Raw genomic sequence first — 19430 nt, forward strand, 5'->3', positions numbered from 1 at the left:
TTTCAGTTATAGTCATAGCGGCCACCGGTTGGCAGCAGGAAGTTTGGCACATATAAATGACTTTGACATATTCCTTTCATATTTACCACTTTAAATGACTATTGCTCACAGTTCGCTGTGTGGGCCCCATGTGCGAGGGCCCTTTCAACGCTGCCTGCAGCTTTAATTTTGTCTTGATCTTCTGTTGCCTTTCAATTATATTCTCTTGGAGGACCACAGCTGCTATACTCAACATTTAATCACTGAACTGTAATGACCCTCAATTTCTGCAAGTTATGGGTCGAACATAATCAAGTTATAATATACAACCAAAACATTTTTAACATGTTACTTTAATCTGTAGTACATTTCAAGTTCCCTTGATAAAGAGGTACAGGGTGTCTCAAAATCACCTAAACAGAGTCAGTAGTGTTTGTACAGCCAGTCCTTGCAAATCCACATCAGCCACAAAAAGCTTACAAAGCAAACGAGTGGTCAACCCAATCCAAAATCTTCTGGTTCTTCCCTGAGACCCTGTTTCAGCCATGTTTTGAAATGGCTTCATATTGTCCAATAATGTGACAGATTAACTACTCAGCCACTTCTGAACAGTAGCAACACATCTTCTCCAATCAGATTCAAGAAAGTGGCTATGGATTTATTTCAAAGGGGTGAAAGTTAAAGTGAAGAGCAAGTCATTTCAAAAAGTAAAGATGTTATAGATGAATAAAGTAAGGGTAAATACATGGCAATGCAAGCTCTATAGATACAGATGCCTTATGTGAATGTGTACAAGGTCAATGGCCCTCACTGGGCGGTTAGAAAACCTATAGGAAGAGCTTGCCTTTTTCACATTAGATAGTACAATCACAAGCTGTAACATCAGAAACACTCTTTGGGATAAAAGGTGTAAAAGATGTACTCAAGTACAACTGATTAAGGTTTCTTTGTAATTCTGGTGAGCACCAGAGGCCTCTTGTGGTAATGTGTGATAAGTGAAATGTTAATATTTGTAAAACAATGCACACACTTCTTAATCCATCTGGGGCTCATGGATGTACTTTCAGTAGTCCCTTATGAATCTTTGCATTAGATCATAAAAATGAACCTCCATTATCATACCATGTAAGTGACATACTTATCTCACACCAATTACAAGTGAAAATCTAGTTTTGTTCATATGGGAATCATTACAGATCACGTAGTATATTGCGGTACATCTCTTCCCTTTGTCGTTCATTTACTAAATTTATCAGACACATCACACCTTCAGCAATCAAATGTTTCAAGTCTGAGATCTTCGAGTCAATAGAAATGAGTATCCCAGCATTCATCTTTGAAGTCAGCAAGTAAAACCTGTGTTAGTCAGTTATCTCTCCCATGATGCAACCAATAGATGACACCTGGAACAAGCTTAGTCCCAGATATTGGAGACGTCCAAAGCCAGAACATCTTTATTTGGGAAGTCTAACTTTAGTGGCTCAACAGAATGAATGACAGATGTGCAGACACAGTTAAAGTGCACGCTGGCCTTTCAGCAGGAGTTCTGCAATAGTTTTTACTAACCTTCCATTCTCAGCAGTTCAATTTGGCCATATACAAGATTGCGTGATTAGGGAAACGAGCGAAGTAGTATAGAAAAGTGAAGCGATATGGTGGGACTTGTTTAGGCATTCAGCAGGCAGGAAAGGGGTGATGATGTCATAATCAGGGAGACCCTGTGATTGGAGGAAGCGTTTCTTTTGTCCACCAGGGCCCAAATGTTTGATAGGTAGCAGGGTGGCGATTACCAACTCAACAGAAACACCGACGATCGCCCTTTGTCACTTCTTCTGACGAATGCACCACGTTAGGTACGAACCCACTCTTCACTCCCTCCCAACCTTCCTGGATGGTGATCTCCCCGCTCTTCACCAGCTCGAATATATCCCGTGTTAGCTCTGTAAATGCTCTCTCCACGTTTATGGCGTCACGTGCTGAAGTCTCCACGTAGCGCATGCCGTACGCAGCCGCTAGCTTCTCGGCCTCTTGCCGGCTCACCTGACGCTGTGGTTCCAGATCACATTTGTGGCCGACCAGCAGGAAGACAATGCTGTGGGGCTGCACGTGGCTGCGTGCCTCTTCTAGCCACTCGTGAACGTTCTGGAAGGAGCGACGGTTGGTGATGTCAAAGAGCAGCAGGCCTCCCACGGAGTTACGGTAGTATGCTCTGGTGATAGACCTGAAGAAGGCATAACAGAATGAAATATTGATACTGAATTTGAATTGAGGTAGTATACAGAATACAGAACTGCAATTCACATGTGAATGTAAGAAAGCAGTAATGCTGGTTGATCATGTTTTTTTTCCCTGATTGGTCCATTATATTAATCAAAATGCATGAAACTGTTGCAGAACCACTGCATTATGATCCAAAGATATAAACTTATAAACTTTATAATATAAACTTTTCTTAAGACAGTCAGTTCCCCCTCAGAAATACATGCATATAAACCCTCAACCACATTTCAGTATTTTCTTCCACTATTACACCCATGGTAAAGTGAGTTTGCTCTGCCTGCAACAATATTTTCTCCTCTTTGCGTTCGTCTTCATCTGGCTTCCGTTAAAGGGGGCGTTTACAGTTGGTTTATTTGCCCAGTTAAAGAATTAGTTCTGTGTTATTATTAGTTCTAAAAGTTTTCCAACCAGTAAGAAGCTTATGTAGTTAATAGGGATCTCTTCTCAATTCATGGCACTTGTACCGTTATGTCAGTTTTTTAAAAAATTCACACCTTGTGTGTAATTCAAACTGGTTTACAGTTTGAACCGGTATATCACCCAGCACTAGAAAGTAGCATTAAAGTCAACATGAAACATACTTTCTTAATGCATGTTATTGATATGAATGTGAACAATTCATAAATGCAAATGTATACATTTTTTTGTAACTTTTAATCAAATTGTCATAATTTGATATTTTGGTGAAACAACAGTTTCATTAGACATACAGCTGAGGTCAAAAGTTTACATACACCTTGCAGAATCTACAAAATGTTAATTATTTTGCCGAAATACGAGGGATCATACAAAATGCATGTTATTTTTTATATTTATTACTGACCTGAATAAGATTTTTTTACATAAAAGACATTTACATATAATCCACAAAAGAAAATAATAGTTTATAAAAATTACCCCGTTCAAAAGTTTACATATGCTTGAATGATCCATTTTACATGAATGATCCACAGCTGTTTTTATTTATTTATTTTTTTAGTGATAGTTGTTTATGAGTTCTTTGTTTGTCCTGAACAGTTAAACTGCCTGCTGTCCCACAAATTCTTTGGTTTTTCAGCATTTCTGTCTATTTGAACCCTTTCCAACAATGACTGTATGATTTTGAGATCCATCTTTTTACACTGAGGACTTATATGCAACTATTACAGAAGGTTCAAACGCTCACTAATTCTTTAGAGGGAAACACAATGCATTAGGAGATGGGGGTGAAAACTTTTGAGCAGAATGAAGATATGTACATTATTATTATTTTGCCTAAATGTCATATTTTTCTTTCATTTAGTAACTGCCCTTCAGAAGCTACAGAAGCTCAGTGTGAAAAGATGGATCTCAAAATCACACAGTCATTGTTGGAAAGGGTTCAAATACACAGAAAGGCTGAAAAACCAAAGAATTTGTGGAACCTGAAGGATTTTTCTGAAGAACAGCAAGCAGTTTAACTGTTCAGGACAAACAAGGGACTCATAAACAACTATCACTAAACAAAAAAAACACAGCTGTGGATTATTCAGGTAGCATCACAGTATTAAGAGTATCAAGTGTATGTAAACTTTTGAATGGGATTATTTTTATAAATTCAACAATTATTTTATCTTGTGGACTATATGTAAAAATTTGTATGCATTTGCATGATCCCTCTTATTTTGGTAAAATAATTACATTTTGCAGATTCTGCAAGGAGTATGTAAACTTTTGACCCCAACTGTATGTCAGACCTGTCCATGATTTTGTCAGCACTGCATCAACTGTTTGCATTCACATCTGCCTCCATCCAATCAACAACCTATGGACTGGACTGAGATCCCGTCCTACATTTTTTTCTTTTAGATAATCTGTTTTACTCATCACAGTACAGAAGAAAATATCTGTCACTACTTGTCTTACATTGTGACTATAAAATGAAAATAAACTGTCATTATTTTTTAAGATTTTTTTTTTATGTTTTGCCTTTATTATGATACAACAGTGGAGAGCAGACAGGAAGCGAAATGGGTGGGATCAGGAAAGGTCCTCAAGCCGGGATTCAAACTTGGGACACCCATAACGATAATATGTCACACTAGGCTATCAATGTCAACAAAATAAACTGTCATTTTAACTAAAAAGCACATTTAGTGACAGTAGACTTGAACGATGGCTTCATAAAGCCTTGTCTGAAAAACCAGTTTATAGATAGATAGATAGATAGATAAAGATATCAGATTTTGTGTTTATGAGAAATGGAGTGTGGCTGTACAACAGAATCTGTCCTGTAAAACTAGGAAACGAATCTGAGAAAGGCGTTTGTGTGTATGACAGGAGCAGAGAGAACAGAAAATGTAAACCTGCAACAGAAGGCAGAAATGACAACAAGGTAGACGAAAAAAATGTGTAAAAAGGCATCAGAGTGAGACTGTAAAAAAAAGGTCTGAGCTTGTGTAGGAGTACCGCTGGGAAACGCACTGAGCTGTGAAGGATGCCGAGGGGCCTCTGGAGCTACTCACATCACTTTAAGTCAGACATTTGTGACACTGTAGAAGGCAGTGATTCACCAATATTTATATTTCCTGTAGAAGTTCTGCAAAAGAACTTCTGCTGGTAAAGAGACCTTGAGCTGCATTCATTAGTAAATAAATATAGACAGTATCTCTGAATCACCAAAGGTGAACACAAAAAAAGAAGAATCAGTGACGTGCGTATCAGTCTGTCATCAAGTTGGGGTGAAATACATCAGCATGGATACCATGGAAACACCAATCATGTGGATGGATACGGACTCCTTGAATAAGCCTAATGATATAACTTTATAAGGTGAAAGGTTCATTCGACGCACAAGCAACTGTTTGACACTGTACAATAGTTAAATGTGTAAAATAATGCGCCAATCAGTTTAAAAATCTTTCTGAGCTAATAAACAATGATATTATTTACACAGACACACATCTTTATGGAATTGGGGGTCTATAGGATTTTAATTTTTTGAGGTTAAACAACTCTGTATGAAATGTAGCCATTCACCCTATGAACAATCAATAAATTATTGAACAGTGATGCAGAATTATGAGAAAGGTCTAATGTAACATAATCCAAAATAAAGATTTATAATACCTAAAGCGTTCCTGGCCTGCAGTGTCCCAAATCTGCAGTTTAATGCGTTTCCCGGGTTCAATCTCTACCAGGCGGGAGAAAAAATCCACACCGACCGTCGGGTCCGACACCTGTGCGAAGCGGCCTTCTGTGAATCGTCTAATTAAACATGATTTTCCAACAGTGGAGTCCCCAATAACAATCAGTCGAAACTGGTAAAGCCAAATTGCCTCCATGTTTATTTAGATCTGTCAAAACAAACAGGAGAGAAGTGAATTAGATGCTGTCAAAACATGTTCATGATTTCCAAGGACAGAACTGAAAAGAGACACATTTTTATTTTATTCACTCACATTTTTTATGTCGTCTGCCTTACCAGTTTACTTAAAGGAGAAAATTGTTTGCTTTAAAGCTTTTGTGACCACTTCTAATGATGTGTTGTAGTTATCTCTGTCCTTGCTTTCTATGGTAAGATAACTGAGGCACAAAATCATCCTTTCAGAGTTTTAAGGCCTGCATCAGTTATAATAAGTATCTGGTTATTTATTCTTTTTCTATCACTTAAGTGAGACATTTTTGTAAAATATAGCAAATATACATAGCCTTTTTTACATAATCACCATACTATTTTTGGATTGACCAAATGCATTTTTTTAGCATTGCATAAATACACACCTAATACTTTGTTTTATTGCAATATATGTTTTTATCTTATTACTCACGTGCAGGTAACTGAATTCAACCAGTCTAACAGTTAACATGACCTACTGACAGTATGTGATCCCTGTTAGGCTCGCCTGATAGCTAGAATACAGTAGCTGGCTATCTTTGGCCTTGTCACAATAACGATTAGCCTACTCTCTGTTCTATATCTACAGAACAGACAACTGTTTAACAAGCGTTGTCTTTGTGTAGAAGCATCTGTGTAGTGGGTCCCTTATTCGGTGCTCTGTACTTACGTTGTTTTTGTTTGGTCGGTTCAAAGCTACCACACGGTTGATTCCATAGTCTTTAAAGGATTGAAGCCTCTTTTGAAACCGCTGGATGAAATGACGGACATAAACTATTTACATAACATACCGAAGAATAAACAAAACATTCGTCTCTACGTAAAAAAACAAACAGGTGCAGACTAAACTGCGCCGTGTAGGCGGTCTATTTTGCTTGGATGTTGCTAAAGATGAGTCGGCGTGTTGTTGAAATGATCCCTGCCTGGATCAAAGTCGCGTAAAAGTCAAAGATGATTTACGCCTGTCATGTTTTGATCCACGCTTGGAAGATGGAGAAATGTTTAGATGTTTTGTGCTGATGAAATGGAAGCGACAGCAGAAGCATCATATAGCCTGACTCATCCCGCATCAGCACCAGTACCACAATCCTCCTAATATAGCAGCCACAGACATTCACATTCACTCACAGACCCCTATAAACATTAACTATTTTAATGCTTCCGTCCTTTGACTCTCTTATGTTGTTTCATACATAATTTCATGCTGATCTCGGGGAACATACTGATCTTTTTTTTAAACTGATGTGTTTAAATACACTACCAGTCAAAAGTTTTTGAACCGTAAGATTTTGAATGTTTTAAAAAAGTCTCTTCTGCTCACCAAGCCCACATTTATTTGATCCAAAATACAGCAACATCGTGAAATATCTTTACTATTTTGAATAACTGCTTTCTGTTTGAATATATAAAATGCAATTTATTCCTGTAAGCTACAAAGCTACATTTTCAGCATCATTACTCCAGTCTTCAGTGTCACATCATCTTTCAGAAACAATTCTAATATGCTGACATTTTTTATTATTAATAAATAAAACAGTTATACAGTACATTTTTTTTCTTCTTCAGGATTCTTTAATACACAGAAAGATCCAAAGATCAACATTTATCTTAAATAAAATACTTTTGTAACATTATACACTATACCATTCAAAAGCTTAAAGTCAGTATAGATTTTTTCTTTTTTTGAGAAAAATTATAGAAATTAATACTTTTATTTAGCAAAGATGCTTTATGTTACAAACTATTTCTATTTTAGATAAATGCTGTTTTTCTGAACTCATCAAAGAAACCTGAAAAAAAATCCACTCAGCTGTTTTCAACATACTAATAATAAAATCAGAATATTTAAATAATTTCTTAAGAATCATGTGACTGGATTAATGGTGCTAAAAATTAGCTTTGAATTTGAAATCACAGGAATTAATTACTTTTTAAAATATATTCAAATAGAAAGCAGTTATTTTTAAATAGTAAAAATATTCCAAAATTGTACTGTTTTTGCTGTACTTTTCCTATTGATCTATTCCACTTCTAAAAGGCCTTTCAGTATTACATTGAAATGATTTTAAATATTGTTTAATACATTTACATTTAGAGAGGTTACACATCACAAAAAGTAGTATAGGCATAGTTTACTCCTTCTTGAGTCTACTATCTTCCTTTAGTTTAAATTTAACACGTGTCAGTGTCTTTCACGTGCGCAATCTATTTCAAGTTTTACGAGCAGACAAATCAGATAATCAGTATGATGGGAGATGTAGTTTATAGGTGGTTCTCAAAACTAAACGCTGAACCAAAATCTGCGCCTAGTCCTGAAGTTCAGTAAGGCACACTGTGATGGGCAATATAGGATATTTGCTTGAAACACTCGACAGCAGATCAAAAGCGCAATGAAAAGTTGTCGACGGTCGGGCAAATGAAGTGCGGAACTTCTTACTTCTTGAAGAAGTGCTTTTTTGAGACGCTCTATTTTGACAGCTGTAAGACGGACGTCCTCTACTCCATCGAAACGCAGTGAATTTTTCGCTTTGTTTGTCATTTTTACGATCCACGAACACTTTAATGTAGCGAGAGCACCGCCCAAGACTTCAATTTTACATATAACAAAAGCTTTATTTCTTTTGGATAAAATTGTGATGTACTTTAGACCGCAGAAATGCAGCAGGAGCGGTTACTCAAAGTCCTTGTCATTGGAGATTTAGGTGTGGGAAAGACTTCCATCATAAAGCGTTATGTGCATCAGGTTTTTTCTCAACATTACAGAGCGACTATCGGAGTTGATTTTGCTCTGAAAGTCTTGAATTGGGATCACCAGACAGTCATTCGACTGCAGTTGTGGGACATTGCAGGTCAGTTGCTTAAGTTATGTGTAGTTCCTTTTCTTTGTCTGCAATGTTAATGATTGTCAGTAAGTTATGTCACAAACTTTTTTATCAAATGAAGTCAATAAGCCTATGTAAATAAATGAGCATATGGGTAGTCGAGAGGAGCTTTCAAGTAATGACATGCCATAAAACTATTCTACACAACATTTTCTAATTCTTGCATACTTATATTGTCCATGCCATTTTGGGCCTGAAATCTATCTATCAATCTGTCTACGTAGCTAACTAGCTATTAATACGCTTTGACTTTATATTTACTGATTAAGAAAACTCACAAAATACATTAGAAACTATTAGTGACACAATAAATGGATGGAGCCAAAACTGTTTAGATAAAAAGATAAAAACATTTTTACAGTGTTTAGAAAAAGAATATGATGTCACTCAAGTTTAGGACCTTTTCCATCCTTCATTTTCTTAGCACTGATGTTTTATAAACAATCCACAGATGGAAATGCACCATTGTGACATAATACTTATTCTTAGGAAAAATAATCACACACACCGTACAGAAAGACAGAATAAGATGAATAATATCACTGGAGTAATGCTTTCTGTGGACATTGGCAATGTCATTACATATAGTCCATACAATGCCTCGTTTGAGATTTTCCTGCTCTCAGCTGGTGTATTTGACGTCACAGCGGTATGAATCCCTCTCTGTGTTTATACTCAGAGTAAACTGAACCACAGGGACAGGAATGTGTGTCTCGTGTTTATATTCAATTGTCTCGTGCTTGTATTGGTCTCATGTGAGGGTCCTTACATCACCTACTGGTGGAAAACACTAAAAACACTTTACCTCTCACACACACACAAACGCACCAGCTCCAAGACAAAAACATTCCCTGAGTGCATTTAATGCAACATGGCTGACAGATTGGAAAACTTGGAGCTTTTCCAGGTTTACAATAACAGCAATAAATCCACAAAAACGGATATGATTTAAATAAAGGCATAGTTATTGACTGTGAAAGCATGTATTATGAATGGCTCCTGTGCCTCTGAGCTTGAATTTAACTTTAAAAGTACTGGAGGATTGCATGACAGTCATCCCTAATTGAACACAGTAGTTTTATGACCTCACACAGGAACTCATACAAATTGAATTTCAAAGTACTCCTCTGTGAACTCTGAATATTAGCTGTGAAAGTCTAATTTGTTTTCATTTTTAGCATGATAATGCATTAATACAGGGTAGGTCCATTTAAGATCTTCCGCAAAAGAACTATGTAGTGCTATGAAATCAGGATTAAAATGTATGTAACATCGATGATGCAAGAGTTGGAAACAATGCGATACTGTAGGTAAACATTGAAGCTTGTGCACTCTGGAGAATCATTGCGTCATATATATTAATTTGAAAGTTCCTAGACTAGCTACAAAAACATTAATTAACATAATATTGTATAATTTGATTCAGTTCAGTTCAAGATACATTCAATTAAACAGACACAATAAACATGTTATGTTGTGTTCGTAACGATTATAATTTAAGGATAATTTATGTCCTAATTTATGTATGTGAGTAATATATCAATATAAATTAATGTGTGTAAAAAAATAGTGTATTATACCATCATCATGTCACTACAGGTGTCCCACCAGCATGATTGGGCACAGTTAGTTAACCATGTCAAACTGTGAACAGGCCAAATTGTGAACCGTATTCAAATGGAAATGCATCTGTCTGCTCTGACAGATTTTATAAAAGAGCTTAAAGATTTTGCTTTTCCAGTGTGGTCAAGCACATCATTTGTGATATTGGAAGATGTGTATGTTATCTGCAGTCAAGGAATGCATGCACATTTCTGATTGGCTGACTAGTGAGTTCAAGTCTTAGTTTAACTAGTATATATATATATAAAAAAAAAAAATATATATATATATATATATATATATATATATATAGTGAAATAACATTTCAAGACCAGTACAACAAGAAAACAATCAAATAAAATTACTTAAAACTTACTTAGTGCACCAATAAATGAATATTTGCTAAAAAAATATATATATATACTCACCCTCAGGCCATGCAAGACTGTCTCTTCATCGGAACAGATTTTGCTCACCAGCAGATCCTCTAGTAAATGGGTGCCTTCAGAAAGTGAGTTCAAAAAGCTGATAAAAACAACACAGTAGTACTCAAGTAATCCACATGTCTCTAGTCCATCAAAAAATGCTGCATGTACATTATCATTAAGACGTTTTTAATTTCAAAATGTTGCGTCAGGCCTCTATCCATTAATTTAGCTTTCTCCAGTGAAAAGATCATCTTGTCTAAATGAGAAGAAAAATATGCACAGATCAAGCACGATATACACCATTACAAGATAAAATATTTTCAAACAGATATGAATTGTTGAAAGGACAACAGGAAATGGGCTTTTTTACTGAATGAAGCTTTATAGATGATAGACCTGTATTTTTGCCAGAATCTGCAGTTTAAAGGTAAAACTTAAACCTTAATGATGGATATTTTTTTTTTACAAACATGCAGTTTTTCACTTAATAAGATGTTAATTAATTTAATAGACTAGAGTGGATTATTTGTGGATTATTGTAATGTTCCTATCAGCTGTTTGGACTCTCATTCTGACGGCACCCATTCACTGCAGAGAATCTATTGGTGAGCAAGTGATGTAATGCTAAATTTCTCCAAATCTTTTCTGATGACGGAGCAAACTCATCTACTGTACATCTTGGATGGCCTGAAGGTTTAAACTCAAAGCTAATTTGCACTTTTAGGTAAACTATTCTTTCAAATTACATACATAGAAATATCTTACACTCTTTTTCCTACTCTTTTTCTCAGGACAAGAGAGGTATGGCAACATGACACGTGTGTACTACCGAGAGGCCGTAGGCGCACTGGTGGTTTTTGACATGACCCGTGCCTCCACCTTCCAAGCTGTGTTGAAATGGAAAAAAGATCTTGATTCAAAAGTTGCCCTTGGCAATGGGCGTCCCCTGCCAGCTGTCCTGCTGGCCAACAAGTGTGACCAACAGAGACATGGTTTGTGTTCCAAACTGCCCAAACTCGACAATTTCTCCAAGGACCACGGTTTTGTGGGGTGGTATGAGACGTCTGCGAAGGTACTAATTACAGGCTATACATGTTATTATATTACCCTAGCTGGTGGCTTGGTGCCAGTTTGAAAAGCCATTTATATTCATATTATTCTTTTTTATTTTTAACAGGACAACACAAACATTGATGCAGCCATCATGTGTCTTGTTGAAAATGTAATGGCTATTAACATGGAGGATGTTCCTGTGGAATCAGATCCTAGTGTACTGATCCTCCCTGCTTTTGATTATAACCTAAAAGAACGCAGTGACTCTAGATGTTCAGTCTGCACAACATTCCAGTCCAGCAGAAAACCCCAAAGTGAATTATAGAGTGAGATGATGAAAAGAACACAGAACAGAGTGGGAAAGAAAAATATAGAGAGAAAGAGAGAGGAAACGGTCACACCCTTTGTTGGGCCTTCAGATTGTGCTGAAGTAAGCCTTTGTGGGTAAGACATGACCATGAAGCCTTAACACTTATATGCACTTACATTTACACATGCCAAAAAACAACAATGTCATCAATAAAACATGCAGCGTTTACAAAGAGTTTTCTCTGATAAATACTTAATGTTATAGACTCATAGCTAAATAAAGCTCTTGTGGTTGTACAGCAGCAGAAGAGCAGCGTCCACACATTTTCTTCAGCTTTGTCTGTTAAAGCCCCTGACATAAAGTCTGCATCCTAAAAATGTGTGCATTCATTTGTGATTGCGTAGGGGTGTGCTATTTTAAACAGTCTACAGCAAGCTTGTACACTCAACTGATTCTTGAGGCTCTAAAAACACAGCTAAGGGAGTAGTTCACTTTTAGAACAAATATTTATAATGTACTCATCCCCTGGTCATCCAAAATGTTCATGTCTTTCTTTCCTCAGTCGTAAAGAAATTATGTTTTTTGAGGAAAACATTTCAGGATTTCTCTCCATATAAGGTACTCCTTTGGTTCACCCTGAGTTTAAATTTGTAAAATACAGTTTAAGCTTCAAAGGGCTCTGAACGATCCCAGCTGAGGAAGAAGGGTCTTATCTAGCAAAACGATCGGCTATTTATCTAAAAAATGTACAGTTTATATACTTTTTATTCTCAAATGCTCGTCTTGTCTAGCTCTGCATGAACTCTGTGTATCCCAGTTCATGACAGTTAGGGTATGTCAAAAAATCTAATTTTCTCCTCCAACATCAAAATCGTCCTACATCACTGCAGAAGTACCGACCCAGTGTTTACAAAGTGAACATTCAAAGAAGGTCAAACGTCCTTTACGTTAAAAGGCAATGTAGGAGAAAATGAGATGGGAGTTTTTCCTAACTGTCATGAGCTGAAATACACAGAGTTCACACAGAGCTCAGACAAGACGAGCATTTGAGGTTAAAAAGTATATAAACTGTACAATTTCTTTTAGAAAATAACCAGTTGTTTCGCTAGATAAGACCCTTCTTCCTTGGCTGGGTTTAGAGCCCTTTGAAGCTGCATTTAAACTGCATTTTGGAAGTTCAAGCTTCCAAGGCACCATAGAAGTCCATTATATGGAGAGAAATCCTGAAATGTTTTCCTCAAAAAACATAATTTCTTTACGACTGAAGAAAGAAAGACATGAACATCTTGGATGACAAGGAGGTGAGTACATTATCTGTACATTTTTGTTCTGGAAGTGAACTACTCCTTTAAATAGTCCATTATTGCTTTTCAACTTGAGGTAAATTTAGATTTTTTTCTAAAATGACAAACACATCTGATTCAAGTATAGTGCTTTCTGTAGAACTATGCCAGCACAGGACAATATTGCACACACAATAGCTGATACAAAAGAAAAAATATATTTATTTTGTAGATATGGTTTATATCAAGGATCAAGGATGATGTAAGATCTTGAAATGATAGTGATTAAGCAGTCATGTGCCAGCATACGAAATGAATTCCATTACTGTGAATAATCAGTGGATTCACACAGTCAAGTGTAACGTGTGTGCGTACGTACGTGTGTAAAAAAATGAAAGCATTAACATCAGACGAGTAATTGCGCAGAAGTGTCTCGGCTGACACCGAGGAGGCGCGTGCCTAGTGTTTAAATGTGTCACTGAATGTTTGAGTGTTTTTTCATGTCCTGACCCATATGCTTACTGTCTCCTCACAGCAGTAATTTTTCTGTTTACCATATCTGTTTTGTCTGACTTGCAGAGGTTTTCTTCAGCCCATGCTCCGGTGCCCATAATTTATGGATCCCCACAGCTCTCTTACTAAATAGGCTTCACTTTTTGACATGATTTGAGGAAGTGTTTTGGACTGTGTAACTCTATCTGTATAATTGCATGTATCTTGTAGCTACAATTTAACATCTCACAATACAGTAATAATATGTACATTTTTTACTCACTGCTTGTTGGACTGCTTTTGTCCTCTTTGCCATGTAAGAGTCTGCCACATGGAGCGTGTCTAACAGTGACCTTTACTAAGCCTACTTTTTATTCAGCAGACATGATGATGAATAATTTTATGGCAATTTATATGTGAGTTAAATATTTCCGTGAAAAAGAAATAGGCTTTTGTGTCATTCATGAACGTACGTGTGCAATGGCTCAAATAATGAATCACCTTAACCAACCTTTACTCTTTTTATTTTATGTTTCCCAGCCTTGCTGTATTAGCAAATATGCACATTTTGATATACTAAATACTTTATAATACATAAAAATAATATATATTTTGGTGGACATAATATTAAGAAGACTTGAAATTGTGTCCCCCGATTATGCATAAACCCTGTTACCATCATAATTCTCCATAATATATACAGTATATACGGGCCATTGCTGCAAACTGCTGTCCCACAATGAAAAAACACAATTAAAAGCATTTAAGAATTCAAATCTTAGATGTTTACTAAGATCCTTCTATTATCTATTGAAACCCACAATAATATTTAAAATATCAGTAAGCTTAATATATGTAAAATCATAATTTATTGGGTACTTTCAATTGGAAGGTGGCTGTCCCGAACCATAACCCCTACATTTCAACTTAGAAAAACAATATTGAATTTTATTGTTGTTTTTAAAAATATCTTTAGTTTAGTTATAATATATATATATATATATATATATATATTTATTTGATATTTTCATGTCACTACCTAAACAGTGTATGTTTTAGTCTATAGGCTGAGACTTCTTTTAACTACACCCCTACATTTATGATCAGGAAATATTACTGTGTCACTGTCTCTCATAGCTACAAGGTATAGAAGGTACGTCCCATTATTTTAAGGTAAATGTGTTCAAAAGTGTGTAACTTTAAGGAACGCCACTACTGAACACCTTTTTTCTGCAATTAAGTGCACTTTTTTGGGTGTTATTCCATAAAATTTGTTTTTATATTTGTACAACTGTTCAAAACTGTGGTAGCTAACCATGTGCTGATTAGCATCTTTGAGCTGGGCTCAGAAGTATCTAAAATTGTCACTACCGAAACAGTCACGACTGAAACATGTTATTGTTTGGGTAGTGACAAAAGTACAGTTATGTGAATTTTTAAGATTTTAGTTTGTTTTAGTAGTGTTTTATGTGGGTTAAAATTCTGTAATGTGATGTGGTCCCTATCAAAGCATAACTGTCACTACCGAAAATGTGCAGTCACCACTGAAACATGGGATGTTTTGTCAAAAATAAAATATACTGAATTATCAACTAAGATGTTATGATAGTATTTGGTTCAATGCATATTTAAACTGATTAATTAATTTTGAAATCAGTATGATCAAATTTATGCCTTTGACAAAGAAAGATTGGAACACAACAAATCTCACAAATCACACTTGAAATATTGTTAAAATTTCTGGAGAGGAAAAACAAATTTCTGGAGAGGAAAAGTAAAACACATTTTTAGAATGGAAAATGGCCCATTTTGTACAATGACTCAGTAAAGACGTCACTTCAGAAAAACCTCAGAAAGCAGGAAACTTGGGAACATTACACAAATTCAATGCAATGAACAAATGAACCGTGATTTCATTCTATCTTTATGTGCAATGTTCTATGTTCTATGCTTTTGAGAGGTAATTGCACATGTTATCGTTCGGAATAATATGTGGGTGAGCTGCACGGGCTGATAATAGAGAGAGAGAGCATATCTCCCGCCTATAGAACTGCTGTATTTCCAGCCTTGGGCAATAATTGTAGGTCTGAGAACATACCCAGAGAATAAGTATTGATCGCTTTACAGGTATGTTGTAGAGGGGAAACGTAAGGTGAGCGATGCTTGTACGACACTCCACCAGAAGAATGCGATAGTGTCACGGCGCGTCGTCGTTACGGAATGATTAAAGGGAATTCCGTAAAAGTGCGTTGGACAGCAAACTGCTACCGGCTTTCACGCTCATTGAAAGGCTGCCGAAAGGTTAACGACTCGGGACCAAATCATCTTTAAAAAAAAAAAAAAAAAACCGGGAAGAGAGGCGGTGCAAGATGTTTTCCTGATATCAAGTTTGAGCAGATATTTTGGTAAGTACCACACTTAATAGTAACATTACGTCAGAAGAATTCATCAAAAGTAAACTGCTATTTTTTAAAAATAAAATTAAATAGATTTAAATAGATTTTTGCGTTTTTAGTGTTTTCCAAGGACGAGACATCCCAGCGGTAAAGTCAACATAATGCTGTGGATGGAGACAGAATTGCTTCTGCTGTTTATTTTTCCTTCGATTTCAGGTAGGATACTGCCTTGGATCGTGTTACTTACAAAATATTGCTCAAATGTCTTGCTTTCATTTATTAATATTTAATAGTTCATTAATAATTAGTGCTATCTTGAAACTGTTTTTAAATAGTCGTAGCATACTGTTTGTTTATTAACTGTGTATCTTTTATATCTATTTTATAGAAAAAAAGTGTTAATTTCCTTAGTGTTTTAGTCGATTTCAGGTTGGGCATAAGAATTAAAAAGGCACAAAATAACACGAAAGACCAAACATCAAAATTAAAACATAAAATTAATTCCTCCATTATTATTATGTTTCTAAAATAATAAAATTGTACAGTACTACACAGTACACAATACGACCATGCATGTTATAGTCTGCAATACAATGTACTAAAGAAAATAAACTTAGCCTTTTAAAACATATTATTAGATACTTTATTGTGGCTGATGTATGCACTACAATATACACTAAACAACACAATGTTCATTATCCACCTAATTCTTCAACGCGAACGTAAGCCTATGGGTGAGACTTCCAGTTCATTATCCATAATAGGGAAATAACAAGAAGAATAACAATGTGCAGTAAACAGTGAAACTGTTTGCAATACAAACCAGTGTGCTCACAATTAAGATAATACATTCAAATAATATGGTAAGACACACCAATTTGCAATATCAAGCAGCAAAACAAGCTGTTTTATACAGCTAAAAACAGCCGGTCGTGTAGAAGCCAGACCTATAGTGTACAAATGGCCATGCCCACTCTTAGGGGAAGGAATAGGTGGATACAGAATAATACAATGTGCAATATAAAATACAGTACACTAACTGAGAAAGCAGTAAAGGTGATTTCACCGCAGCAGATAAAATATTGCTAATAGATTGTAATGATATGTTTTGTCTAATAAATGAATTGCTAAATAAAACTAACAGCTCATCTCTTTTTTTCTGCCAGCCCAGAACTCTGAACTACCAGCAGTAATGGACAGTGACATGCTCGCCAAATTTGCTTACCAACCTGGGCCATCGTACCTGAGTCTGATCCTGTTGGCTCTAACCGTGGGACTGTCTGGCAGTGTTTACCTCTGCGTGCTGCGGTACATTTGCACTGGCTGCTGCCAGCCTGTAGTTGTTGGACCTGAAGATGAGAGCATGTCAGGAGTGGTGTGATAGCAGCTTTTGTTTGAAAGAGTGTGTGTATTTATTAGCTTGTGTTCTGAAGCACTTATGCTAGTCATCTTGAGTAGTAACGTTAATTTTCAGGTGTTCGCAAGGTTTCACAACATAAACAACGAAGATCACCACAACGTTTAATTTTCCTTTATTTTCAAACTTAAACAGCAATGTTATTTTGAAAATTTAGAGAATAGTTTAACACTGCAGTTTTTCCTCATTTACTTTTGTGTTTTATGTTTTGGTCCCTGCACCTGTTGAACATGTTTTGGATGTGTGTATTTGTGTATTTAAGTACTACACACTGGTTAAGGAAACCTCTGAATGCAATATTTTTATGTTCTCATGTTCCTTATGAAACACTTAACTATTAATTATTCTTTTTTTATTCATGTATCAGAGTTGAAGGCTGAGTTGTTAAGGACATCAGAATGTTAAAACTGTAAGATAGAATTTGTATAATAAATTGCTTGTCGCTTGTTAGCCACTTGAGATAAAAGCCTGTGCTACATGACTGCGTGTAAATGTGAAATTCACAGCTCTAAAGCCTGACTGTATGTTGTCAGTAAAACCATTCATTTAGCATCTACGGAGTCAGGCATTTGACCATATGAATGACCCAAGTGTTGACCAAATGAGAGGGAGGAGTAAACCATTTTGGCAGGCTTTGGATGCTCTGTCGGTCAAGAGAAATCACAAATGATCTGGTTGTGTTTTTATGACACAGTCGGCAGTACCACACACTGTACTATAAATGAATGTACAAAGAGCTTTTGTAAAAACAAGGTAAAACAATTATGAAGCCAAATTTTTCTAATTTCTTGAGCCACTGATTTTAGTTATTTTTAATGTGATATACAGTGATCCAGAATCGTTTTTAAGAATAAAAATCCAGTGCAACTTTCTATTCAATTTATAAGCAGAAATTGAACCATATTGTGTTATTTTCATGTCAACATCTCTTGTTTAATTAAGTAGGATGCTCCCTGAGGAAGTGATCAGTCAGTTGCAGAAACTGTTGCCAAGGGCTACTGCTGGATCTAGTTGCCATGGAAATAGTTGCATCTGTTTTCCTCTAGATGGGGCTGTCACATCAGCTGTTCAGATCACCTAACTGCAAGAATTTAAAATATCTGCTGGACTAGATGTTGTAGAAACACTTTTGTTGATCAATACAGTGTTTGCCAGTGTAAATATATTAATGTTTATTGTAGATCAATGTGAATAGCGCACCATTAACAGATTTCTAGTAAATTTATAGTAGGCTATAACAGTTTTAACAGTATTTTGTCAGTGATGTAAAATCTTTGTTAATCATAACCTCAGAGTTCACTCTAACATCAGTGTTATCAGTTTTTAAAGTAGACTATATATGTGACCCTGTACCACAAAACCAGTCTTAAGTAGCATATTTGTACATACATTGCGTGGGTCAAAATTATCGATTTTCTTTTATGCCAAAAATCATTAGGATATTAAGTAAAGATCATGTTCAATAAAGATATTTTTTGTAAATTTTCTAACTTAAATGTATCAAAACCTATTTTGGATTAGAGATATGCATTGCTAAGAAGTTCATTTGGACAACTTTAAAGGCAATTTTCTCAATATTTAGATTTTTTGCACCCTCAGATTCCAGATTTTCATATAGCTGTATCAAATATTGTCCTGTACACAAACCATACATCAATTGAAAGCTTATTTATCCAGCTTTCAGATGATGTATGCATCTCAGTTAAAAAAAATGGACCCTTATGACTGGTTTTGTGGTCCAGGGTCACTTATGTGACATAAGTTCAAATAAATGATAGCTTTTTGCACATAAAGCATTTATAGAATGAGACATGTTCTCATGCTCCTCCCAAATGAAGTCAAGGCTTGACACCATTGTGGTTTTGCTCTTTAACCACTTCCTCATACAGAGAGGTGTGTTTAAATGTTGTACTTCCCCTCAGAAACATCTCCATTTGCTTACTTTATGTTTGA

At 35.8% G+C, this 19430-nt stretch overlaps 2 protein-coding genes and 1 long non-coding RNA gene across 3 annotated transcripts; 2 read left to right on the forward strand and 1 right to left on the reverse strand.

The window, feature by feature from the left end:
• Positions 1-411: 411 nt before the first annotated feature.
• rab39bb (RAB39B, member RAS oncogene family b) lies at positions 412-6687 on the reverse strand. The gene is made up of 3 exons (XM_051114540.1): positions 6285-6687; positions 5347-5573; positions 412-2200 (listed from the first exon to the last, which is right to left on the reverse strand). The coding sequence occupies exons 2-3, from the start codon at positions 5559-5561 to the stop codon at positions 1774-1776; spliced, it is 642 nt and encodes a 213-aa protein (XP_050970497.1). The 5' UTR covers positions 5562-5573; positions 6285-6687; the 3' UTR covers positions 412-1773.
• Positions 6688-7888: 1201 nt separating this feature from the next.
• Positions 7889-13942, forward strand: zgc:162171 (uncharacterized protein LOC565931 homolog). Its single transcript, XM_051114539.1, has 4 exons — positions 7889-8463; positions 11318-11598; positions 11704-12023; positions 13752-13942. Exons 1-3 carry the CDS (start codon positions 8271-8273, stop codon positions 11902-11904), a joined length of 675 nt encoding a protein of 224 aa, XP_050970496.1. The 5' UTR covers positions 7889-8270; the 3' UTR covers positions 11905-12023; positions 13752-13942.
• A 2048-nt stretch (positions 13943-15990) lies between these two features.
• On the forward strand, positions 15991-18241 carry LOC127168510 (uncharacterized). Its single transcript, XR_007828114.1, has 3 exons — positions 15991-16069; positions 16180-16276; positions 17227-18241. It is a non-coding gene; the product is annotated as an uncharacterized LOC127168510 (long non-coding RNA).
• The last annotated feature ends 1189 nt before the right edge of the window (positions 18242-19430 follow it).

This window comes from Labeo rohita, chromosome 7, assembly GCF_022985175.1.
Source record: "Labeo rohita strain BAU-BD-2019 chromosome 7, IGBB_LRoh.1.0, whole genome shotgun sequence".
Classification (NCBI taxonomy): domain Eukaryota; kingdom Metazoa; phylum Chordata; class Actinopteri; order Cypriniformes; family Cyprinidae; genus Labeo; species Labeo rohita.